Below are 21783 nucleotides of genomic sequence, written 5' to 3' on the forward strand. Positions count from 1 at the left end.
CCATCATTTTCAGCCTTCCCCCTATTTAGCAACTACTGATAGCCAGAGGATGTACTGAAAGTTGGGCAATGAGGTATCTTAAATTGGAGAATAAAGTATCTCAAGCTGGAGAAAAAGGTGTCTTGACTTAAAGTTCAGTACTAGGAAACAGAATACTTCATATTCCTTCATCACAAAATATTTATTGCTATCTTGCTGGAGTAATACCTATCTGTCATTCCATATTTGCCTCTAAATTTAGTATAGTACTTTCTGTTTGAAGGGTGCTGTAAACCTAAACCTATAATTTTTCATAAAACATTCCAAATGGCTCAATTGGAAAGTGTGAAGAAAATACTGTTAGCTTATTCTGCAGATATTGTAACTGGTAATGATGCTTCAGATTATACTACTATATGAATGTCACTAAAAGAAAATCTTCTAATGCAGATACAATCTGGGATGTTGGACGTGAAGTCCTAGTATGATGAGAAGGATGCACTCAGGAAAACTCTGTTCACTTCTTCTTTGGTGCTTCCACCTATATCAGATTAATTTTGATAATTACTGGTTCTGATACCACCACTACTCATGGTAGCAGTAAACCATGTTTTAAATGGTCCTGTATACTTTTCCTGTAGTTGTTCTTTTTCAAAAGTTATGAAGTTATGTACATATTAACTGAAGTTATATCAAAATAAATGATAGTTCTGATAATTTTTAATAGGCAACTTCTCTGCAAAAAGTAATTTGGAAGTGTAATTGGATCTACTCATTTAAATACTATATGTCTAACATTGCTTAGAAAGAAGTAATTAAAAATTTTCATTAGTGATTATTAGATTATATAGCTGCTGAAGTCTGTTTTTATGTGTAATCACAAGACCTATGTACTAGTGCAGGATTCTCCATTTCTTGTGCTGAAGCTACAATTGTGCAGAAAATAATTTGTGATTCACTGAACAGTGGTAGCAAGAAAGAACATGACTTTTGGTAGTGCCTAATGACTTAGGCATCTGTTTTGAGAATGAAATGTTTCCCTGCTACAAAATCCGTTTATAATTTTTAATACAATTTTTTAATATTTTTATTTTATTTATTGTATTATATATTTATTGTATTATTGTTTTAATATAATTAGTCAATAGTCAGTGGCTAAAATGCAGAAATTGCCTTGAAATAGGGCACATGAACCTGAATTCGCATGTGAATTCCCCGATAGCCAGCATTCTTACTTTTTTGCTTCTTTTTATAGCCTGCACAATCTTTAACTATTTACTACACAAGAGCATTATGTCAGTAGAAGAGATGGAGGATGCACTTTACTCAAACCTATAGGCTGATGGTGAGCAGGACTGAGTATGATCACAGTGACAATGGTGCATCTATTCCTATATCGTATAACAGGATGGTATAACTTCTGACTATCTTTATTAGCCAAATATTTCTTTTTACCATTGGAAAGGTCCCAATTATGTTATTCTACAAGGTGAAAAAAAACCCTGAATTCCTATAGGGAAAACTCTTAAGTGGATTATACCACGTTTGAGGCATAAGCTCCAATCATTAAGCTTCCACCATAAAAGAAAGGCTTCCTCCTCCAGATACAGTTATTTAAAAGAAAACAGTGTCCTTATTGCATTTTTGGAGGCACTTAATCTCGTAAATGTGTGTATTAATCATAGTTCAGTAACTGCAAACTGATCAGGTGATAAAACAAAGAAATTGCGTTGTCAGGAATGAGCTAGTGCCAAGCAGTTTTGACTGGTCAAGCCTGAAACTATTCTTAAGCATATTCAGGACCAAAATTTCTTACTCTTGCAGAATTTGAAGGTGAAAACTTGAAGGGAAATGTGTACAAATTTCAGGCACCCTCAAGAGAGGGTTAAGCAAAGACACTGCAAGCATATTTCTTATTTAAGTGCCTAAATTTCAAATAGATTTTAATCACAAAAGTGCATATCTTAATCCTAGTTCCTACTCTTCACTTGACTGATGTTATCCTCTGTGGTTTTTATATAGAGAAGACTGATGACTTATTATTCATAAGACCAACAGTCTTGTCATGAAAATGATCCAAAGCAAAAGAAAGAACTTTTTAAATTAAAAAAAAATTACTGCAAATGGCTTTTTTGTTCAAGGCCTCCTCTTATTTGTCATGCCATAAAGTGCCTTGCATTTCTGCCCTCTCATGTTTTCTCATTTATATGATTCTGCTGCTACTGAGTGTTGATCTGCCAGTTACTTCATAGCTTATACTACAAATTGAAAGAACTGAAGTCAGAAACTACCACCAAACCATGTTCAATTAGCAGTATTCCAAATGAAAGGCAGCTTAGGCATCCATGTACTGTGAGAACATTCTGCACAAGATAGCCAGGTGCTAATGTGTGTGTCTGTGTGCTTTTGCTTTTCTCTTTGTATACACATGCATACACCTATTCACTGTGGTATAGGGCAATAAGCTGAATTTCTACAAAGTAATTATAACTTATTAGCAAGTTTTAATTAAGTTATTAATATTTAGTGGATAACATACATCTTTTCCTTTATTTTGATGGAAATGTTATCTAGATTATGCCTTTCTAGAAACAATATATAATGGTACATGCTAGTAAGTGTGAATTTATAAGGAATTTTCTAGGAAATTGACCAAAACCTAAAATAGTGTTAATTAGGAAAATATTGCGTCCATAAGAATGGTAGTGGGGAAAAACAACGTAATGAGGGAATTAGAGAATAAATCCTAAATAAAATTTTATCATGGAAGTAAGGCCACTAATATCTTGGGCCACTGTGCTGAGTCTGTTGTCCTGTATGTAAAGGTCTGTGGACCTGAGCTGCATTAGTGCTATCCAATATAGAAACTATAAAAATAATTTTTCCTTTTTAGGTCCTTAAGTACTGCAGGGATGGTTTATATAGAAAATTTTGTAGTGCATGTGTAGCTGTGTAATAATCAGTTACAATAATAATAATAGATGTGTAATAACTAATTTATGCTAAGTGTAACCTCTAGGCTAGTAATTACACACAGATATATCAAGTTAGAAGACATTTTTAAATGCCTTGAAACATATGGGATCTCCTAATGCTGTTGCAGACACCTGAATAATGTGTATTTTACTTTAATCAGTATTCAGTGCAAAAAAAAACAGAGGTGCTGTGTTGTGAACTTCATTTCCTGCCATTCTTACTTCTCACAGGAGTAGAACCAAGCTGGATCAGTCAAGCGGGCAGCTCTGGTGCCTTTTAGCGAGGCAGAGCATCGTGTCACCAGTTTTACCCAGGTTACCTAAACAAGTTATACATCTATGCGTATATACTATATAATCACTTTTTTAATGGATATTGACTGGCCTGCATGCTCTTCAGCTATGATCTTGTCCCATTCATTGCAATAAAGTACAAACATGCACAGCTGCTCTCTGCTGAGTCACGAGACTCCCATCACAGCATGGTCAGGCGAGATCGGCAGCCCCAGTATTTCTGTGGTTCAGATGCTATACTTTCCATGATATTTTAATAATTTTTTTGCAGTGCATGCTATGTACCTTTCCCAGTCTTTATGGTAAAGTTTCAGGATTCTCTTTTTGAAGTGTTTTCCTTCATTTTGAAGGACGACAGAATATGTAACACATAAACTGTATTTCTCATCAGAAGCTTATGTAAGTCCATCTGTAAATTGTGCTGATAATGAAAAGCTGCTAGCTGTTTTGGAATACGTTCCTACTATTGTATTTTAGCTTACAATGGCGGTAACTTGCAAACTCATGATAGTCACTTCTTTAGTTTTCATATTTCTTTTTAGAAGTGCTTTTCTTCAGTACCTATATAAGCATTTAGTTATTTTGGAGATTAATATGCAGAACATGAAGCACCATTAAGCATGAAATTCATTTAATTTCCAATCTAAGCATGTGACCATCATTTAGTTAAAAAAGTTCATACAAAATTGGTATTTGGCTGGTTGAACATTTGGAGATCAGTTCTGCTCTTACTTACACCCACACTTAACAAGCGTAGAGGTGCAAAGAGAAAACTGATAGCAAGATCTGGCCCAATTCAGTCTTACCATAGCTTTTCAACTTATGCTTAAAAATTGTCTTACCTCTCCAAACATCTAAAATTGTCTGCCCTGACAAATTTATTCTCATCTTATCAGTAATAAATAAAGTTCCACAATCAAGTGAGTAAGTTACTGATGTTGGTCCAAAAGGTTCTGAGCTTTATTAATTACATCTCACCTATTAAACATTATCATAATATTTGCAACACCATAGTTCTGCAATGCTGCTTCCAGTTTGGTAAATCAGTGGAATTAAAATATTATTATTGCATAGCTTTTTGTCTTGCATTTTATAAGGAATTATTTTTCTTCTAAGTCATATTTTTATTTTAAAATACTAATTTTTCAGAGTCCTTTGATACTCTGAAGAATTTAGGTTTGGAATTGTTTGTGAATTGGTCACATTGTATTGGCATATTGTGATTCACAGTGGATGATATTGTTAATGTTAGACTTAATTGGAGTCAGCTTAATTGATCCTTACAAAAAGCAGTCCCTTGCTCTGTCAGAAATATCCTTTCACTATTGTTTGTATGAATCAAAGGGCCTTTTTAAGTAGCTTCCAGTGGGAGTGCTTTTGCAAATATTTCCACTGCTATTTACGACACTTTTGCTATCATCCAACATTCTTGCAAATATTTTTATTTATGAAATGCTCATAACTAAGTAGATCAAAGGAATTATAAATAGCAACAAAGTACAGAATGTACTATAATTTAGTGAACCTGTTTTTCTGCAGTATTTGCAAACAATAATCATTACAGAATTGTTTTGCTTTGATTTTAAATGTTCTGGTTTTTTGAACTGATAGAGTTATTATGCCTGACTTTATAAACACTAGAAAGAGTGTTATCCAGATTCCATTAATTATACCAGTGGAACTATGATGATATTTACCACTTGGTCAATTTTATAGGTAATATAGTTGTACTGAAAAAAGACTGGATAAGCTTGTCTATAGTATTGCCATTTATATTATGGAACATCTCATTTTCATACTGACATACACACAGCGCTGAGAAAATAAAACCAATACCATTTCCATTATTTAACATTTTCACAGGCATTTGGGAGGAAAGCAAAACCAAAATGGTGGTTTCTGTTGGCATCATCTTCCTGCTTATGTCTGTTCTGTTCTTTGCTCCTTCAGTCCTTAAATTACGATTTCAACAGCTATTAGTGGCATCCTGGGCAATCATGAAATTTCAGGCTTTGTCAAAAATCTTAACCTAAGAGCTGTTCAGCTACTCTCAGATAATCATCTAAGAAAGAAAGAAAGAAATGTTAGAAGCTCCAAGTGTTCTGCCTGTAAGTGAAGCAGAATTGTATGAATCTATGAGATGTTGCCGTGGTTCAGAAAGTAATTACGTCAAGAACTTCCTGACCTAATCTTGGCTGCTGCTTTTGCAATGCTGCTCTGATAGGCAAGCTGCTTTCCACTTTCAGTTTCTATCTTGAACCTAAACCAAAATATGTATCTCATACTATACTGGATTGCTGACTAAAGCATGACTGGCAAGGCTGTTGGTAGATGTGACAGAATAGGTATCTCTCTACGTTAATCAGTATACTGCTGCTTTAGAACCATGTAAGTACCTTTGTCCCCTTACTGTTTTCTGTGAAAAGAAGATGGAGTATGTACAGTCTGAGGTTTTGCAAAGTAGATTTCTCTGAAAATAATTTCCTTAGCATACTTTTCAGAAGGAATCTATCATCCTAACTTTCAGAGTGTCTAACACTTGGCCCTCTAAGTATCTTTTAATCTGGGTCACTCAATATTTTTGAAACCTAAAACTATGGTATAAAAAAGTCTTTAAAAGGACTTACTACTATATCAAAGAGAATTTTTTGGCCTGATGATTCTCTTGTTTCTGCAGGCTTATTTTTTAAAAGGCTATATACATGTTAAGCAATGTATACATGCATACATGTATAGAAATGCCTAAATCAAGTTTTTGTAATGTTGGTGAGCAGAGAAGAATTTATCAAGTACAAAAGTAACTTTGAGATATGCTAAGGTAAAGAACTGCAACATACACTATATACCTAACATATCAGAGTCTGCAATTAAGGGTAGTCTAGCCATCCAGCTGTATTCTATATGTACAAACACTGGAAAGATGTATTAAGTGGTAGAAAAAGTTTTCCTATATATTAATGCATATGAAAAAAACATAGCAATAACATGGTCCATTCCCATGTGATGTTGTGTTGAATACTTAGAAATCAGTACAACTTCCCTGTGTCTGCTGCTTTATACCAGAGCAGAAGTTTGATGTGGAAATAGTGACTGTTAGTGAAAAGTTTTACTAGCATACTGAACTTAACTGATTTTCTAAAATCTTAAGGTTTTGTATCATAAAACCTTCCTGTTTCTAATGCATACAAAATTTTATAAATATTGTATAGAATGCCATACATTAAATTCAATGTTAAAAATAACAAACAAAAAATAGTAACTATTTATGTTGAAATTCTTAATTTTTCTTCCACAAATGATACTGAATTATTACAGATTGAGTTTATTGGATAATTTTTATAAAATGCATCTTCATGTACTGATCAGGTTGGGCCTAAATTCATGTATAGCAGAAGAGTGTGCTAAGGAAATACTCTGTCATGTCAACAGAAGAGTAACTGAATTCTCAGTGGGCTAAGTTATTTAATTGTTGTGTTTCAAGTATCAGTTGCTGTTGATTCGTTTTAGGATTTGTCTGTTTAGCTTAACTCCTGTGATTACTATTACAGCTGTTTAAAAGAAGTATACCAGATTTTCAGTGAGAAGAGAATTGTAAGCTACAACTCACCATACATACTGCCCCTCATAAATAAAGATGGCTTTCTGATGTTCCTATAATTGACAGTTCTACTGATAATTTTCTACTTTTTCTACCTGATCTTATTGATCTCTTCTTATAGTGGGTGTCTCTAATCTTCCATCTTGAGCTGTTAGTCTTATGCCATTGCAATAATAGGAATTCACTACCCTTTCTTAACTTTTGCCGTTTAAACTAACTGAGCAATATCTGAGCTACTGAAATCTTCATGTTCCTATAAAATAATGGACAGTATAGGTCGTTCCAAATTGTGGTTTAACCAGTTTATAATTTTTGTTTGCTCTGCTACTATACAGCATTCTGCTAAAAATGCTGTCCAGATTGGAATGATGCAAGCGACATTTTAGGAAAACTCCACATAATGCAAACAGATAATCACTTCTCAGTTTAAAAAATATTTACTGTATTGTATTGGTCAACGCTGATTTTTAACACCATATATAAATTTCTTTGGAATGTACCTTGTGTTTATGGTATTTCTGGCCTCTTCTCAAACTGATGATTGACTTCCACTGATGTTTACATTCTCTGGTACTTAAGAACTACAGTATTTATTCTATTCCAGTTTCTCTATTTTAGAGGCAGTATTCCACAATCACCAAACTGCCATGCATTATCCATAATTTGGATATGTTATAGTGGGGTATTTGTAATAATAATCTGAAGAAAAGTATGCATCCATGTTTTTGTACACTGGAGCTGACCTCATAGATGCTAAAGCTTATGCACAAACATAAGACATGAATATGTAAAATGGGATTTTCAAAGAAACGAAGTGAGTGTGTAGTTATCACTGAAATTGCGTGCATAATACACTATACAATAAATGTTTCAATTTGTTTGTTCTTCCTCTAAAATGTGGGCTGTAGTGTACCATAATACACAAAAATAAAAGTTAAGCCAATGTCAAAATGACAACAAAGTATATTATCAGTGTGATTCAATAAAATCAGAGTTGGGAAGAAAGGAATTAATCTTTTTTGTTTGAAGAACATACTTAATATTGTCTGAAATGTAAAATTCCATTAAATCTTATGGTATTTTCTGTTTTCACATACTGATATTGTTTACATTTCCTTTACAAACAAACAAACAAAAATGTATTCAATTTGGAGCTTCTCAAACATGTTTTAAAAGAATAATGCCTCTAACTGAAGTTTTAAGTGTCAGCAAAGATATATCTTTAATTTTATCATTGACTCTCTCTCTGTGTAATATTACTTCCTTACAGACTATATTCTAAATCTGCTTACATCATTCCCTTTATAAAACTAGCTACTTATCAATGCAACCATTTTACTGATGTTATACTCCACATAGTGATAACATTAGAAGAGTCATAAAATGCTGTGATTAAACTACTTTTACTTATTATAGTACTCATACTTGTCTGTTGCCAATAATGTTACAGTATGAAATAATTATTTTGAAGATTTGATTATTGACATGATTCATAGGTGTAGTATTGTTTTATGACAGTACTGTTTTAAAAGCACTGTTTTTTTAATTTAGTCTTCAAAAATAATTTTTTCTTAAAAAAAAAAGGGCTTTTATAGGGATTGGACATGTATGTTTACTGTACCAAAGTAATAAGTAGTTTCAAAATGCACAATAAATTCAGAAAATGCATTGGCAAGTGAGAATGCAAAATATCGGCTACTGCTCTTAAAGCTGCTCTTTTGGAAATAAATAGAATTAAACTATCCTATGCAAATCATAATATGTGTTTTCATGTCAATGATAATGAAAAGCTTATATTTGAATTTTTTAGATTTTACAGACTTGCTAGCATAACATTTACTTGAGACATGAAAATACATCTGTGCAGCTTGCTGTTGGTTTGGTCATGACGTTGGAAAATTATTTGTATTAACACATGCTATCTGAAGTGTAATCTAAAATGCAGCCACATGATTGGAATAATTAAACAGTACCAACTGTGGGAGGCACCCATTCCTAAGTTCTGAAATTTCATTTCAGAATTCATATGTGTGGCTCAAAATAGTAGTCTAATGTCAGCAATTCCTTGTATGAAAATATCAACATATTTTCAATAGGGAAAATGCACATTATGTAGTTTCTAATCTTGTGACCTCACCTGTAGTAGAGCAATTTGGCATTATGGAATATAGATCAGAAATTATTTTAATGTCAAAGTGTGGAATAAATGCAAAATATATTGGTATGCATTTCAAATATGAACTTCTATTCAAAATAGATAAAATTGAAAAAGAAAAAAAAATATGGGGTTTCATTCACAGAAATTAAATGCATCCAGTTCATCAGAAGGCAGCACAGTTGATATTGGACTACCTCCAGAAGGGGAACAGCCAGAAGCAGAACCTGAAGAAGTTCTGGAGCCAGAGGCTTGTTTTACAGAAGGTAGGCAAAGCAAAATGTATGCAAGGTGATTACTCTTAACTGTTGTTTTGGTCTGGATTCCATTTTTGTTAAAAATCAAGGAGAAGCTTTATTTTGGAAGGTATTATAAGAGTTATAAAACTTTAAATATTGAAACAAAAATCCTCAAATAGGAGATACTTATTTACAAGCATCTATTGCAGTAGCACTGAAATAAAACAAATTAATTTGGTTCATTGTGATTCCTAATAAATACCTTATCTGACAAAATGTATTGTTGCACTTAGGCTGTGTGCGGAGATTCAAATGCTGTCAAGTCAGTGTAGAAGATGGGAAAGGGAAAATCTGGTGGAATCTTAGGAAAACCTGCTATAAGATTGTTGAACACAACTGGTTTGAGACCTTCATTGTCTTCATGATTCTTCTCAGCAGCGGTGCTCTGGTAAATTCTGTGTAGAACTGTTGTGTCAATTTTAAGGAGCAAGCATTTAGAATTCCAGATAATTATGCAACTGCATGTAATATATCAGAATTTAATATCCAGTTCATAAATGTCCTGATATCAACATTTATCAACAAGTGTTTGGCATGTTTTGTACGATACTCAGGAGTTTGCTCACAGGCTAAGAAAATTTTTTTTGCAAGTCAGTGTTAATGGAAATAAGACATCAGTTATATCAGACTGGTATTCACATGTATTCATATTGATGTTTTTTTTTTTTTTGTCTTATACACTTTTAAAGTAAAGCATAGCTGAGCTAGGAACTTATCAACAGTAACATAAATTATCAAACTGAGATGTAAGGTGCCAATGGGATACTATCAGGCATTTACCAGTTCCTCATAGCAGCAGCAAAATATAGTTTACTTGCTACACTTGGGATAACGCATGGTGATTTACTGACAGTGTAGACAGTTGTGGGTTTTTTTAAAGAGAATTATTAATCTCTGTTCAGGATTGCTTTATGGGTTAGTGTGTACAGTTTGGTTTCAATTATTAGTTCCTCAAAAAATTTTGTATCACAGAGTAATTTTTAAATCCCTTATGTATTTTTGATATAAAGTTGTAGCTATCACAAATAAATCCATATGTGAATAAGACACTGCTATCCATTAAACTGAGATTTGGAGGTATTACAGAAGTTTTTTGGATCACTGTTCAGCTACACTGAAAGCTGGATACTGTGTTTGGACCCAGCTTCATGAAAAGACTACAGTAAGGAGTGAAGGCAAAAACTGTGCTTAAGGGAAGGATGTATGTCTTATCATCCCATATATCTTTCCAATTAATTCTTTTTCTTGGCTACTATATGCCACATTGCAAATTGTGAAGACATTTAATTATATCTTCAAAAATCTTTTTTCACAGGCATTTGAAGATATATACATAGAGCAACGTAAAACTATCAAGACCATGCTGGAATATGCTGACAAAGTTTTTACTTATATCTTCATTCTGGAAATGCTTTTAAAATGGGTGGCTTATGGCTTTCAAACCTATTTCACTAATGCATGGTGCTGGCTGGACTTCCTGATTGTTGATGTATGTATTCTTTTTCATGTTCTCTAAGGTGCTAAAAATCAGAATATTAGGGTTTCACGATAAGCCTTCTGTTCTATTCAGTGGAAACTATTTTAAAACTTGCTGTGGTATGGTTTATAACACTGTTCAGAAAAGTAAAACTATTTAGAAGTGCATATTACTCTAGAGAGGTTGTTTTAATATTCTCTAGTTTTATGAAGTGGTAATGCTTATTGAAATAATTTATTGAAATAATGCTTTTTTTTTTCACGGTATAGAAAGGATGCTGTTTATCCTCTTCATTTTTTGCTGTATAGGGAATTTACATATTTCAAAGTAATTTCTTTAGAGCTTTCTAACGTTCTAATGAATTACTGTAAGTGATACTCTGTAATATCAAAGGAAAACACTGCTAGGAACTCTCACATCCAGTATACTATTCAGTACTATTAAAACTTTTCACTGCATCACATGGGTGACCTTAAAGAGGCATTTGGAGAACTGTGGATGAGCTCCCTTAGAATGGGCTTTCAGATGATTTTCAAAAGGCTGCACCACCAATGGGCAAGTGCATATTGTCTATAGCAGATCTAGTGCAGAGTGTCCTGTAATTTCAGGTCTACATGCTGACCAATACATGCACAGTACTGGATAGCATAAATGAAGTCTACAGATCTTTAACAATACAGCAGACATTCATTTCCCTTCCATCCCCAATAGCCTGACTACATTTGTCTGTGCTAATAGGGCACCTCTCAGTTCCACATATGTAATTCCCATAGAATGCAAGGTAAGAATATGTCTTGAATCACTTGGCATCTCATTCCAAAAGCAGCAGAAGTCTATAGAAACCTCTGTGTGTCTCCCTAAAACCACAATGATATGATAGGCCATGAAGTCTTTACTATACAGAGGTTGGAAAACATTATAACTTTTTAATCCATACCAACATTGCAGATCCTATGATAAAACATGACTATATGCACACATAGTATTCTGTGGTTGAGTCTGTACCCTTGTAAAAGATTTAATTTTCAGGCTCAATCATCCCATGTTTAAATTACCACGACCAGCAGAACATAAGAGACACTCTGGACAATAGATAACACTGTCATTATTTTATCTACCTGTTTATTTTATCTATCAAAAAATATTTAATTCTTATTCGGTAATCTGTGCTTTAGTTACTTCTGTGAACTTTATAAATAACTTTATTAGATTTTCATAGCACCCTCACCCTGGTGCAATTTTTTTCATGGAAAAAATTTTATCTTTGAAGCATTTTGAATTTCTGGATTTTGAATGCCCCATCCCTGGCAGCATTCAAGTCCTGGCTGAGTGGGACTTTGAGCAACCTGGTCTAGTGGAAGGTGTCCCTGCCCATGGCAGGGGGGTGGAACTGGATGATCTTTACGGTCCCTTCCAACCCAAACCAATCTATGATTTTTGATTTTTTATTTTTTTATCTTTAGCCAGAGGATTGAGGTAACGAAGTGCAAAGTTTAATATGGAAATGAGAGAATTAAGAGGAAGGATGGAAGGGAAGGGCATTAAGCAGAGGGAAATAGACAATGGCTTGGTTTGGCTTTGATTTTGTTGTGTGTTTTTTTCTAGGGTGACTCCTTCCCAATGGTTTATTATAAATACATTTCTAAGAATTATTGATGAAAGATAATTGTATTATTTATTTTACAGCTATTCTAGTTTACTTATTCATCTGCCTGCAGACCAGACCAGCGTTATGCAAGCCAGGATTAATGAAGTGGTTAAAGGAGTCACAGGGAATTTAATGAAATGTGGATATGCCTAACAATGAAGCCTCTACCGTTGTCTAACAAACAGTCGATTATCAGTGTTGCTTATCCGGTCAAATATAAACAGATCTGGTAGCTATGGCTGTTGAATAAGATTTTCTGGACACCAGAAAGTTACATTTGACCAAAGGCCAGGTCTGGATATGGTTTTTGAGAGCTTTTACAGGCTCGTCAAGTTCCAAAGATACTATGGGAAATTCTGAACTAAATTGACCATTCTAATTCACCCAGCTTTTGGGAGTTTTCTTTTTTGCATGGGACTTCATTTTTCTTTAAATACCACCAAGTGTTGACTGGTTTATATGAATTTAGAAGGCCTATTTTTATACCATTCTACCAACATGATTTCATCAACAGGTACTTAGAATATACTTTTATTCTACTTTGTCTGACTTGAAAGTCCTTTCTGCATTATAGAGGGATTCCTGGAGAAAGAGGTCCAGCCTTGAATCTTCTTGAGAAGTTCAGGGCACACATCATTCCCGCCATATGTTTGAAAGGATATATAAGCTAAATGAGCAATATTGCCTTTCTGTTTTTGTGTAGGTCTCTTTGGTTAGCTTAACAGCTAATGCCTTGGGCTACTCAGAACTTGGTGCGATTAAATCCCTTAGGACACTAAGAGCTTTGAGACCTCTAAGAGCCTTGTCACGATTTGAAGGGATGAGGGTAAGACAAAATGAAAGAATCTGAAACTATGCATGCATAGAAAGAATGCATGCATGCAGAATGATCAATGACAAATCCATGCAGAAATGCTACGCTATCATTGTATGTATTTTGCATTTATCACTAACATATAAGCAAAAGGCTTCATCTGCTTATATGAATTCATATGTTATTGCACACATTGTTACACTTATCGAGGCTCCTTGGCCTTTCACCCTATTTCATATTTTCCTGGAGAGCCTGAGGATCAACTGCATGGATCTATGCAATGTTACTACAAAACTGAATTTATTCCATACAAATAAATCCTGCTATAGCCAGAACAGTTTAAAAAAATCAATACTTCCTCATAAAAGTGTGTGTACATATACACACATACATATGCACATATGCACATGTGTACTCCATACCAGTATAGAATATCATGAGTAGTCTACCAAATACCTTTTAACCCACTATACTGTAAATATTAACTGGGAATTTTTGTTACAATTTAAAAGTTTTGTAACAATTTCCGATGTTACTATGTAAATTGGCAGTGTTAAAATACCCCTCTTTGAGAATAAAGCTATTGCATTCTATTTAAAATTCTTCTAGTATATCAAAGATGGAACTGACTTTATGATTTCTGGCATAAATTGGTGGGTTACTGCTTTCCCTGATTATACTCTATAGACTACTAATCAGCCTGAAAACATATCTGAAGACTTTTTCTGACAGTTATAGAATAGAATCGTAGAATAGTTAGGATTGGAAAGGACCTTAAGATCATCTAGTTCCAATCCTCCTGCCATGGCCAGTTGGGTACACTGGAGAAGTTACTGTCTCCAGCTGTTTGTTATATCAGTTATAACACCCGAGACTCTCTGCTGCCCAGCTAGGCTTTCTCAATCTATTCCAGTGCAAAGTCAAATTGATTCGTTTAGATGCATTCCTTAGTGCACTGAATTGGCAAAGACCTTATGTGCTCTGCTATGACATGAAAACTCAAAAATGTTTCTCTTAAGGGCAGTAGTCAACAACTGGAGATGGTATATAACTCTAGCTCCAGACAAAAGAAGTTGTCTGGCTTATACCTTCAGGGTCCATCTGCCTGCCTTGGACATAGGTCTAATAGGCAGATGCACCTGAGCTGAAACCCTATGGCTGTAATTAAAAGGGATCCTTGTGTGAGCTCCCTACTACAATCACTGATCTTTGGGCACCCCAGGTTATAAACTGATAAGCAAATTTGTAAGTCAACTACAAATTGGTGAGCTTCTGAAGAAAATGTGGTGCTTTATGCGTGTGTGGAAAGATTTCAACAGGCTTTGATTGAAGGTTATAAATTCAAATAGAAAATAGCACTTCCTTGCTCCAACAAATGTCTGGAACTTTGCTAAAGCAAATTTGAAAATTTGAGATGCTTGTATCAGACATAAGGGCTATATAAAACATCAGTAGTCTCTTGCTAAAGAACACATTAGCTGTTGGAGTTTTTTTAAGCAAATGATTAGCAAAGAAAAAAATCCTAAATACAAAATATTACAAATTTTATGTGCACAGTAAATTGCTTAAGTGGCAATCTAATGTGGCAAGCTAAAATCAATCACGTTGTCATGAGGGCTTATGGGTAATTGTCAATCCCATAACTTTAATGTTGGTGTAAACTTTACCTACAGATTTGACATTATCTGCTGTGTTTCTTTGTAAAATACCCAGATAAGGAGATGTATACCTTCAGCAAAATATATAATAATAAGGAGTGGGTGAAGTTAGATAACTTTTATTAACCAGGTAATTGACCATTGAATTTGAAATTTTCCTATAGATATAATGTGTTTGCTTTATTTAAAGTAATTAAATTCAGGCTTATTGTCTTTAAAGATACAGTAGGTCAAGCTGGTGAAGAAATTAGTGTGAGACAATTTTAAGGTCTGATACATGCAAATTCAAGATGTCTGTTCCCAGCATAGTAATTTAATTGGTGTTTAACATCTGTGAACTGAAAATATGACAATATAGTATGGTGCACATTTTTGCACAGACGCTTAAAATTACTTCCAGAGTGAGCATTATACTTCCTATATAAAAGGAAGAAATTCCATTCCACACATCTAAAATTTTTAATCCACTATACTATTTTCTAGGTTCAGGACTTGTGTCTGCCTGGACTAATACTGAATATAAAACATTGCCCCTGTGGAAGATATGTTTCCCCTGCGGCTTCCCATCACTACTATTGCTAGGGGAATACACTTTACACTTGGGACTTCATGAAAGTAGCCTGAGGGAGCATAATTAATCTGTCTGTGCTCTGTATCAAGCAGTATTACTGCTGTATGGTGCTAGGCACATACTACCCCTTTTTTTTTTTTTTTTAACCAGTAAACAATGTTTTCAATATCTTTCTAATGCTTTCCCTACTTTCACTTGCTGTCAGACCTTACCATCTTCTCTCACACCCCTGCTACCAATGGATCAGTGTTTTCAGTGATGCTCAGCAGTCTTGTTTTGAGTGTCTTCAAATGACCCATATTAAATACTAGTCCTGCTATAGCTTTAGGACTCAGACTAAATACGGAGAAAGTAGGTCAGCTGTAGAAATCCAGCAATTAAAGAAAGAGGAACATGACTGGACCTGTAGCTGTAGCAGAAGGAGGAACAAAATTCTCGGGTGTAATGAGACTGAGAGCTTGAGGACAAATATTTTCACTTCATTAACTATCCCTTTATCTCTCAATAATTATTCCTGATGGATTATATTATTAAATTAAAAAAAAAACTCTACTTATATTTTAAGTAGAAGAACTGAGACACCTTTAAATAAAAATAATGTGAAAATAATAACTAATATGTATTTGGAAAATATTCCCAAACTTGGAAAAAAAATTATGTTGTCATTAATTATTCCAGTCAAACTTCCCACTGAAACCAGTGAGTTCATGGAATTCCAATTTCAACTAATTCAGCATTATTATGAAACTATTCATTTATTCAGGTCAAACTACTCCTCATGGCCTTCCACAGTCATGTCATTGACAAAGCTGATAGTAACAGCACTGTTGAAATAATCAGAATAGATGTATCCATTAGTCAGGAAATCCTCTCTGCCTGGCTGACGAGTGAAAAAATGCTAGATTATTTTTGCTTATTGATTTATAATAGGTATTGATAAGGAGATTATTAGTATAAAAAACAATGTATATATATTTTTTACCTTCTGCATTATAAATAAACACTTATTGCAACATTTGATTTAAAATATGTGGCAAAGCATGGAAGTTTTGGACTTCATCCACCATTCTGTGCTTTTTATTGAGTCAGAGAGTAATTTACACTGAAAGAGACCTCATTTGATCCAGTTCCTAAATTTAACAATTTTGTTGAGGTCCTATTATCCAAAGTATGTATCACCCCAAAGAGGCATTGTTTTGGCAGGAATGGTGCTTTGAAAGTAAAACAAGTATTTCTCCTTTCCTTCAGCCCAATCTACTATATGGTATATGGTGGTGGTTCATCACCTACTCTTAACATTCAAAGGTTTTATTTTCTATTCTGAAAAATGGCAAGGAATGACTACTTTTTTACAAGTAATTGAATCTATCAAACCTGTTAACTGTAGATACAAATGTAATGCCAAAATATTTTAGAGGCTAAGCTACATATCTGTATTTCAAATAGAAGTAAATACCATAGTGTGCTAAGGGATCTGCTGTAGTACCTACATCATATAAACTAAATGAATTATAAACAATTACATCTACATAACACTTAATGTCCTGCATTTTTAAAACAAAGTCTTCATTAGGTTCTAAGGATCTGATTCAGTTGTTTTGGCAAAATTGATAACGGTGCTCCATAGTTACTAAATTCTATTTTGTTAGACTTAAAATCAGATTTAAAATGGGAGTTAACTAATCTAGAAGTTCATCAATTCCATCATTAATTAAATCATTCTCATTCAGAATGGACCTACTTTCTCCCTAATTTTATTTTCTTTACTATTTTATTTTTATTCTGGCATGCTTTTTATCATTGTTTATCATCATACATGAACTCATTTTCCTGTTTTTCTTTCCTGATTTTCCCAAAAATTCATTTGGGAATTACATCTAGTGTCTTCCTTCTTCAAGTCTTATCTGCCACTTGCCTGAACACTACCAGCAATTCTGTGTTCAGATGAACGTATCTGCTTTTCTGATTTTATACATAACCATTCAAATGAACATGCATATATCCCTCAGGTTTTTTTTAAAGGAAATCTTAAAATGACTTTTGAATAAAAACTTGCTCAGTAGTAATAATGATTTTGACTGTTTATCCAGTAAACATGTAATGGAAAAAAATTCATTGTTTTTGTTGCAGTCATTAGAAATATTATGGGTATGGTTTTGCAGACATACATGAAGTAGATATTTTATGAAAAAGAACAGTATATGATGATTTTGTTTGTGAGGTGTTTTGTTTTTTTTTTTTAGTTAATTCTTCCTGTTTGTTCTTTTTCCCATTCTTTAAAGTCACCACTTGCTAATGTTTGTATGGCTGTCCTAATTACATTGACATTTTGTCTTTCCTCTATACTGCTTTTTGTACTTGATACTCTCAACAATTAAAAAAGTGTAATGCAGCTTTTAGAGTTAAAATAGAGTGTTACATTTAAGTAGGTCTGATGAGGCATTTGTAAGACTGGTGCCAGGGTTCTTACGCTGTCTCTCCTTGTACTGTAGGTGGTTGTGAATGCCCTGTTAGGAGCGATTCCATCCATTATGAATGTGCTTCTTGTTTGCCTTATATTCTGGCTGATCTTCAGTATCATGGGAGTAAATCTGTTTGCTGGAAAATTTTACTACTGTGTTAACACTACAACTGATGAGAGGTTTGATATCAGCCAAATCAACAACTATAGTCAATGTGAGGAGCTCATAAAAAACAATGAAACTGCCCGATGGAAGAATGTGAAGGTTAACTTTGATAATGTAGGCCTTGGTTATCTTTCTCTGCTTCAAGTGGTAAGTCACCACTCTTTAATTTTTATTTCTCCTTCTATATCACTTTTGTTTACTTGTAGCAGTAAAAATTAATTTTCTGTTGTTTCTTGCATTTGGAAATCTTGTCTCTCACTTCTTGGTTTATAATTATATAGTGTGGGATAAATCCATGACTCTACAGAAATAATACAAAGCATAGAGGCTATGCTGACTATGAGAAAAAATACGCAATTCAAAACTTAATTTGCCTGCACTGAATCTATATCAAGTGCATCTACTTTCCTCATACACAGAAAAATAACTTTTCTATCAAATATTATTCATAATTGATAAAAGCTCTTAATAAATGCTGTGTTGTCTATAGTCAGAATGCTTCCAATTCTTGTATATGAGTAAAACATACAATGGAAGGGAAAAGTTTTTGACAAGCCATTTTCCAGGAAAAGCATGAGGTAAACACCAGTGTTCTGTTTATAGGCTACATTTAAAGGATGGATGGATATCATGTACGCAGCTGTGGATTCTCGTAATGTAAGTATAGTCCCTTGAGTCCATTTGTTTTGACTGTGCAAGCTCCAAGATTTAAGAATATAATTATAACATCTTTCAGAAATAACAGTGAAGATGAGAAAACAAGGAGTTATTATAGTTTTGTAGTTAAAGAAAATGGAAACCACAGGAAAAATACAGGAGACAAAGAAAGCAGAGGAGCATTCCTAAAGGATTCCATGTTCTCTATTGTGCTGTTGGACCAAATTCCTCATTTCCACAGCAGACTTATCTATTGCCGTGAAATGTCTTTTCCTCCTTTCATTATGTGCATTGAGGCATTATTTACATTTGGAAACAGGCACTGATACCCAGCTTAGAGATGATTTTTTATAAAGTTGATCTTTTTATAAAGTTGAGACTTTCAGTGTGCTCAGCAAGCTCCAACTCCTTTCTTCAGGGCACAGTTCCTGTTCTTAACTAGGCCTGCCTGTGCACTTTCTTACCCTTTTGCCTTCTTCTTGCTCTCTTGGTGCAAGCTGTCATCTAATTCTGAGTAAACAACTGAATAAATTATACTGGCAAAGCCCCAGGTTTTCTCATAAGCTACACTCACAGTGGGAGGCCTGTTGTGGTAATAGCAAATATGTATAGCTGTACCAAGAAAATATACATACTCTAAACATGGCTTGGATGCCTCTCTTCCATAATCCAGGACAGTTTCCTGATTACCTGTACTAGTGAAAGTTCCACAAGCTCACATCTGCGGCCTTCCATGAGATACATAGAAATTTTACAGCTTTATAGGCTGGTGTTTTGTGTTGCCTGTAGACTTAGACTAATTTAAGCCTTCGGTGTTTATTCTATGCTCATATCAGCCAGTTACATTTTTTTAAATGAATTATCAAGTTTGATAGCCAAGTTCTTTGTCAAGAACGTAACATCATAGATTGAAGATCAGTGGGATAGATACGTGGGAACTTGACCATAAGAGGCAAAGATCAGAGTGGCAAAGCCCTGAATTCTATCCAGATATTGATTCTGTGCTCACAGTTAAACTAATGCTTAGTTTTTGTGCCTTTTTTGCAGGTTTTGGATCAGCCTAAGTATGAAGATAACCTGTACATGTATCTTTACTTTGTCATCTTTATCATATTTGGATCATTCTTTACCTTGAACCTTTTCATTGGTGTCATCATAGACAATTTCAACCAGCAGAAAAAGAAGATAAGTACTTCCCTGTTATTTTGAAAAGAAAGATAAAAAATTGCTTATTTTTAGACCACACACAATAATTTCATTCATTTTTAAAAAATTTATGATAAATTAATATGCGCTATGCATATTGAATATGTTAAATTATTAAAGCTTATGATTTGGCTTGATGTGGATTTAATGGACAAGTGACAACATATGTCTGTCCATGGTTAGTGAAAAACTCAATGTCATTTTTGTAAAGGTGTGGATTTCGGGCTGGAGTCATAAAAAGACTAACCACTTGTCATGGTTTAAGCCCAGCCGGTAACTCAGAACCACACAGCCACTCACTCATTCCTCCCCTTCTTCCCTCTCTGTTCCCAGAGGGATGGGGAGGAGAATCGAAAGAATGTAAATCCCACGGGCTGAGATAAGAACAGTCCAGTAACTAAGGTATAACACAAAACCACTACTGCTACCACCAATAATAATAATGATAAGGGAAGTAAGGGAAGAGAATACAACCACCCACCACCCGCCGACTGATACCCAGCCCAACTTGAGCAACAATCTTGGGCCTTCCAGGTAACTCCCCCCAGTTTATACACTGGGCATGACATGCTGTGGCATGGAATACCTCTTTGGCTAGTTTGGGTCAGGTGTCCGTCCCTGCTTCCTCACGGCTTCGTTTGCCCTCCTCACTAGCAGAGCATAAGACTGAAAAAGTCCTTGATCGAAGTACATTACCTAGCAACAACTAAAAACATCAGTGCGTTAGCAGCACTGTTCTCAGACTAAAGTCGAAACCATAGCACTGCACCAGCTACTAAGAGGAGAAAAATGACTGCTACAGCTGAACCCAGGGCACCATTGAAATAGCTAAATGTAGCTATAAAGACTCTTAGTTATACTACCCTCATGTGTCAGAGCTCAGCAGTGTAGATTTTTGAACACTAGCAATAAACTTTTTATTACCTTTATTTGTACTAGTCTTTGTATTTTGTCAACACTGCCTCAGAATGTATCAGTGTTTCAGCTGCAGAATTTAGCTAAAGTACCTGGCTACACAAAGTCTTACTGGAATGGTGGAAATGTTGTTGGATCCATGTGCTGAAATTGGTTGAGATGGAGAGAAATTATTCTTTTTCTACTTGTTCCACATATTAGTTCCAGGATCTCCTTCTTCAAGTCCTGTCTCAGCAGACGGAGAAGAGGTTGTAAAATATAACTGTCTAGATACTTTGTAATTCTCCTTTGCTATCATAGATGTCAGTTCTGAAATTTTGCCAAAATTTACTCTAGAGGAAAAACAAGAGAAGGGGATTACAATATCTTATTAGTTTGTGCCTCTGTAATAACTGATGAAGCTTAGTAGAACAGAAAAAGCATACTCTCCTTCCTCTGTACCTCCCTGTCCCCAAAGGAAAGCAAAGGTTTGCCACAAACAATGCAACTTCAAAAGCCTCCCAGAAAAATACCGCAAACATTAAAAGTGGAATATGTAAAGCAATTCTTCTGTTGTGAAAGTATTAATAATCATAATAACAGGGGATTTTTATGTCTGTCCAAGCTTTTTCCACAGATGAAAACGTGAACAAGAGTGATTATTACTATTCAGTATCGTTTATAAGTAATCAATAGAAATACGTGATTGTAACCAGGTTTTGTCTCTTTGGTTTACTTTGGAGGTCAAGACATTTTTATGACAGAAGAACAGAAGAAATACTACAATGCAATGAAAAAACTGGGTTCAAAGAAACCCCAAAAGCCAATACCTCGACCAGCAGTAAGGATAAAAATAATTTCTGATATTTTTACATTTATTTAAAATTGGGATAGTTTCAGTTATGCCTTAGGCTGAATTGAGTAAACTAAA

General features: G+C 34.3%; 1 protein-coding gene across 6 annotated transcripts in view; it reads left to right on the forward strand.

Moving 5' to 3' along the window:
* The window catches only part of LOC133268727 (sodium channel protein type 2 subunit alpha), a 79250-nt gene that overhangs the window by 51638 nt on the left and 5829 nt on the right, over nt 1-21783 (forward strand). For all 6 annotated transcript variants that reach the window (XM_061452290.1, XM_061452319.1, XM_061452281.1 and 3 more), the window contains 8 exons: nt 9147-9267; nt 9534-9688; nt 10616-10789; nt 13129-13251; nt 17961-18242; nt 18699-18752; nt 19800-19937; nt 21589-21693. In XM_061452290.1, coding sequence (XP_061308274.1) covers nt 9147-9267; nt 9534-9688; nt 10616-10789; nt 13129-13251; nt 17961-18242; nt 18699-18752; nt 19800-19937; nt 21589-21693 — 1152 coding nt within the window. The remainder of the gene's footprint in view (nt 1-9146; nt 9268-9533; nt 9689-10615; nt 10790-13128; nt 13252-17960; nt 18243-18698; nt 18753-19799; nt 19938-21588; nt 21694-21783) is intronic.

Source organism: Pezoporus flaviventris, unplaced genomic scaffold (genome assembly GCF_033815535.1).
Source record: "Pezoporus flaviventris isolate CSIRO_AGI_PZ_B2104156 unplaced genomic scaffold, CSIRO_AGI_Pfla_v1 ptg000001l, whole genome shotgun sequence".
NCBI lineage: Eukaryota > Metazoa > Chordata > Aves > Psittaciformes > Psittacidae > Pezoporus > Pezoporus flaviventris.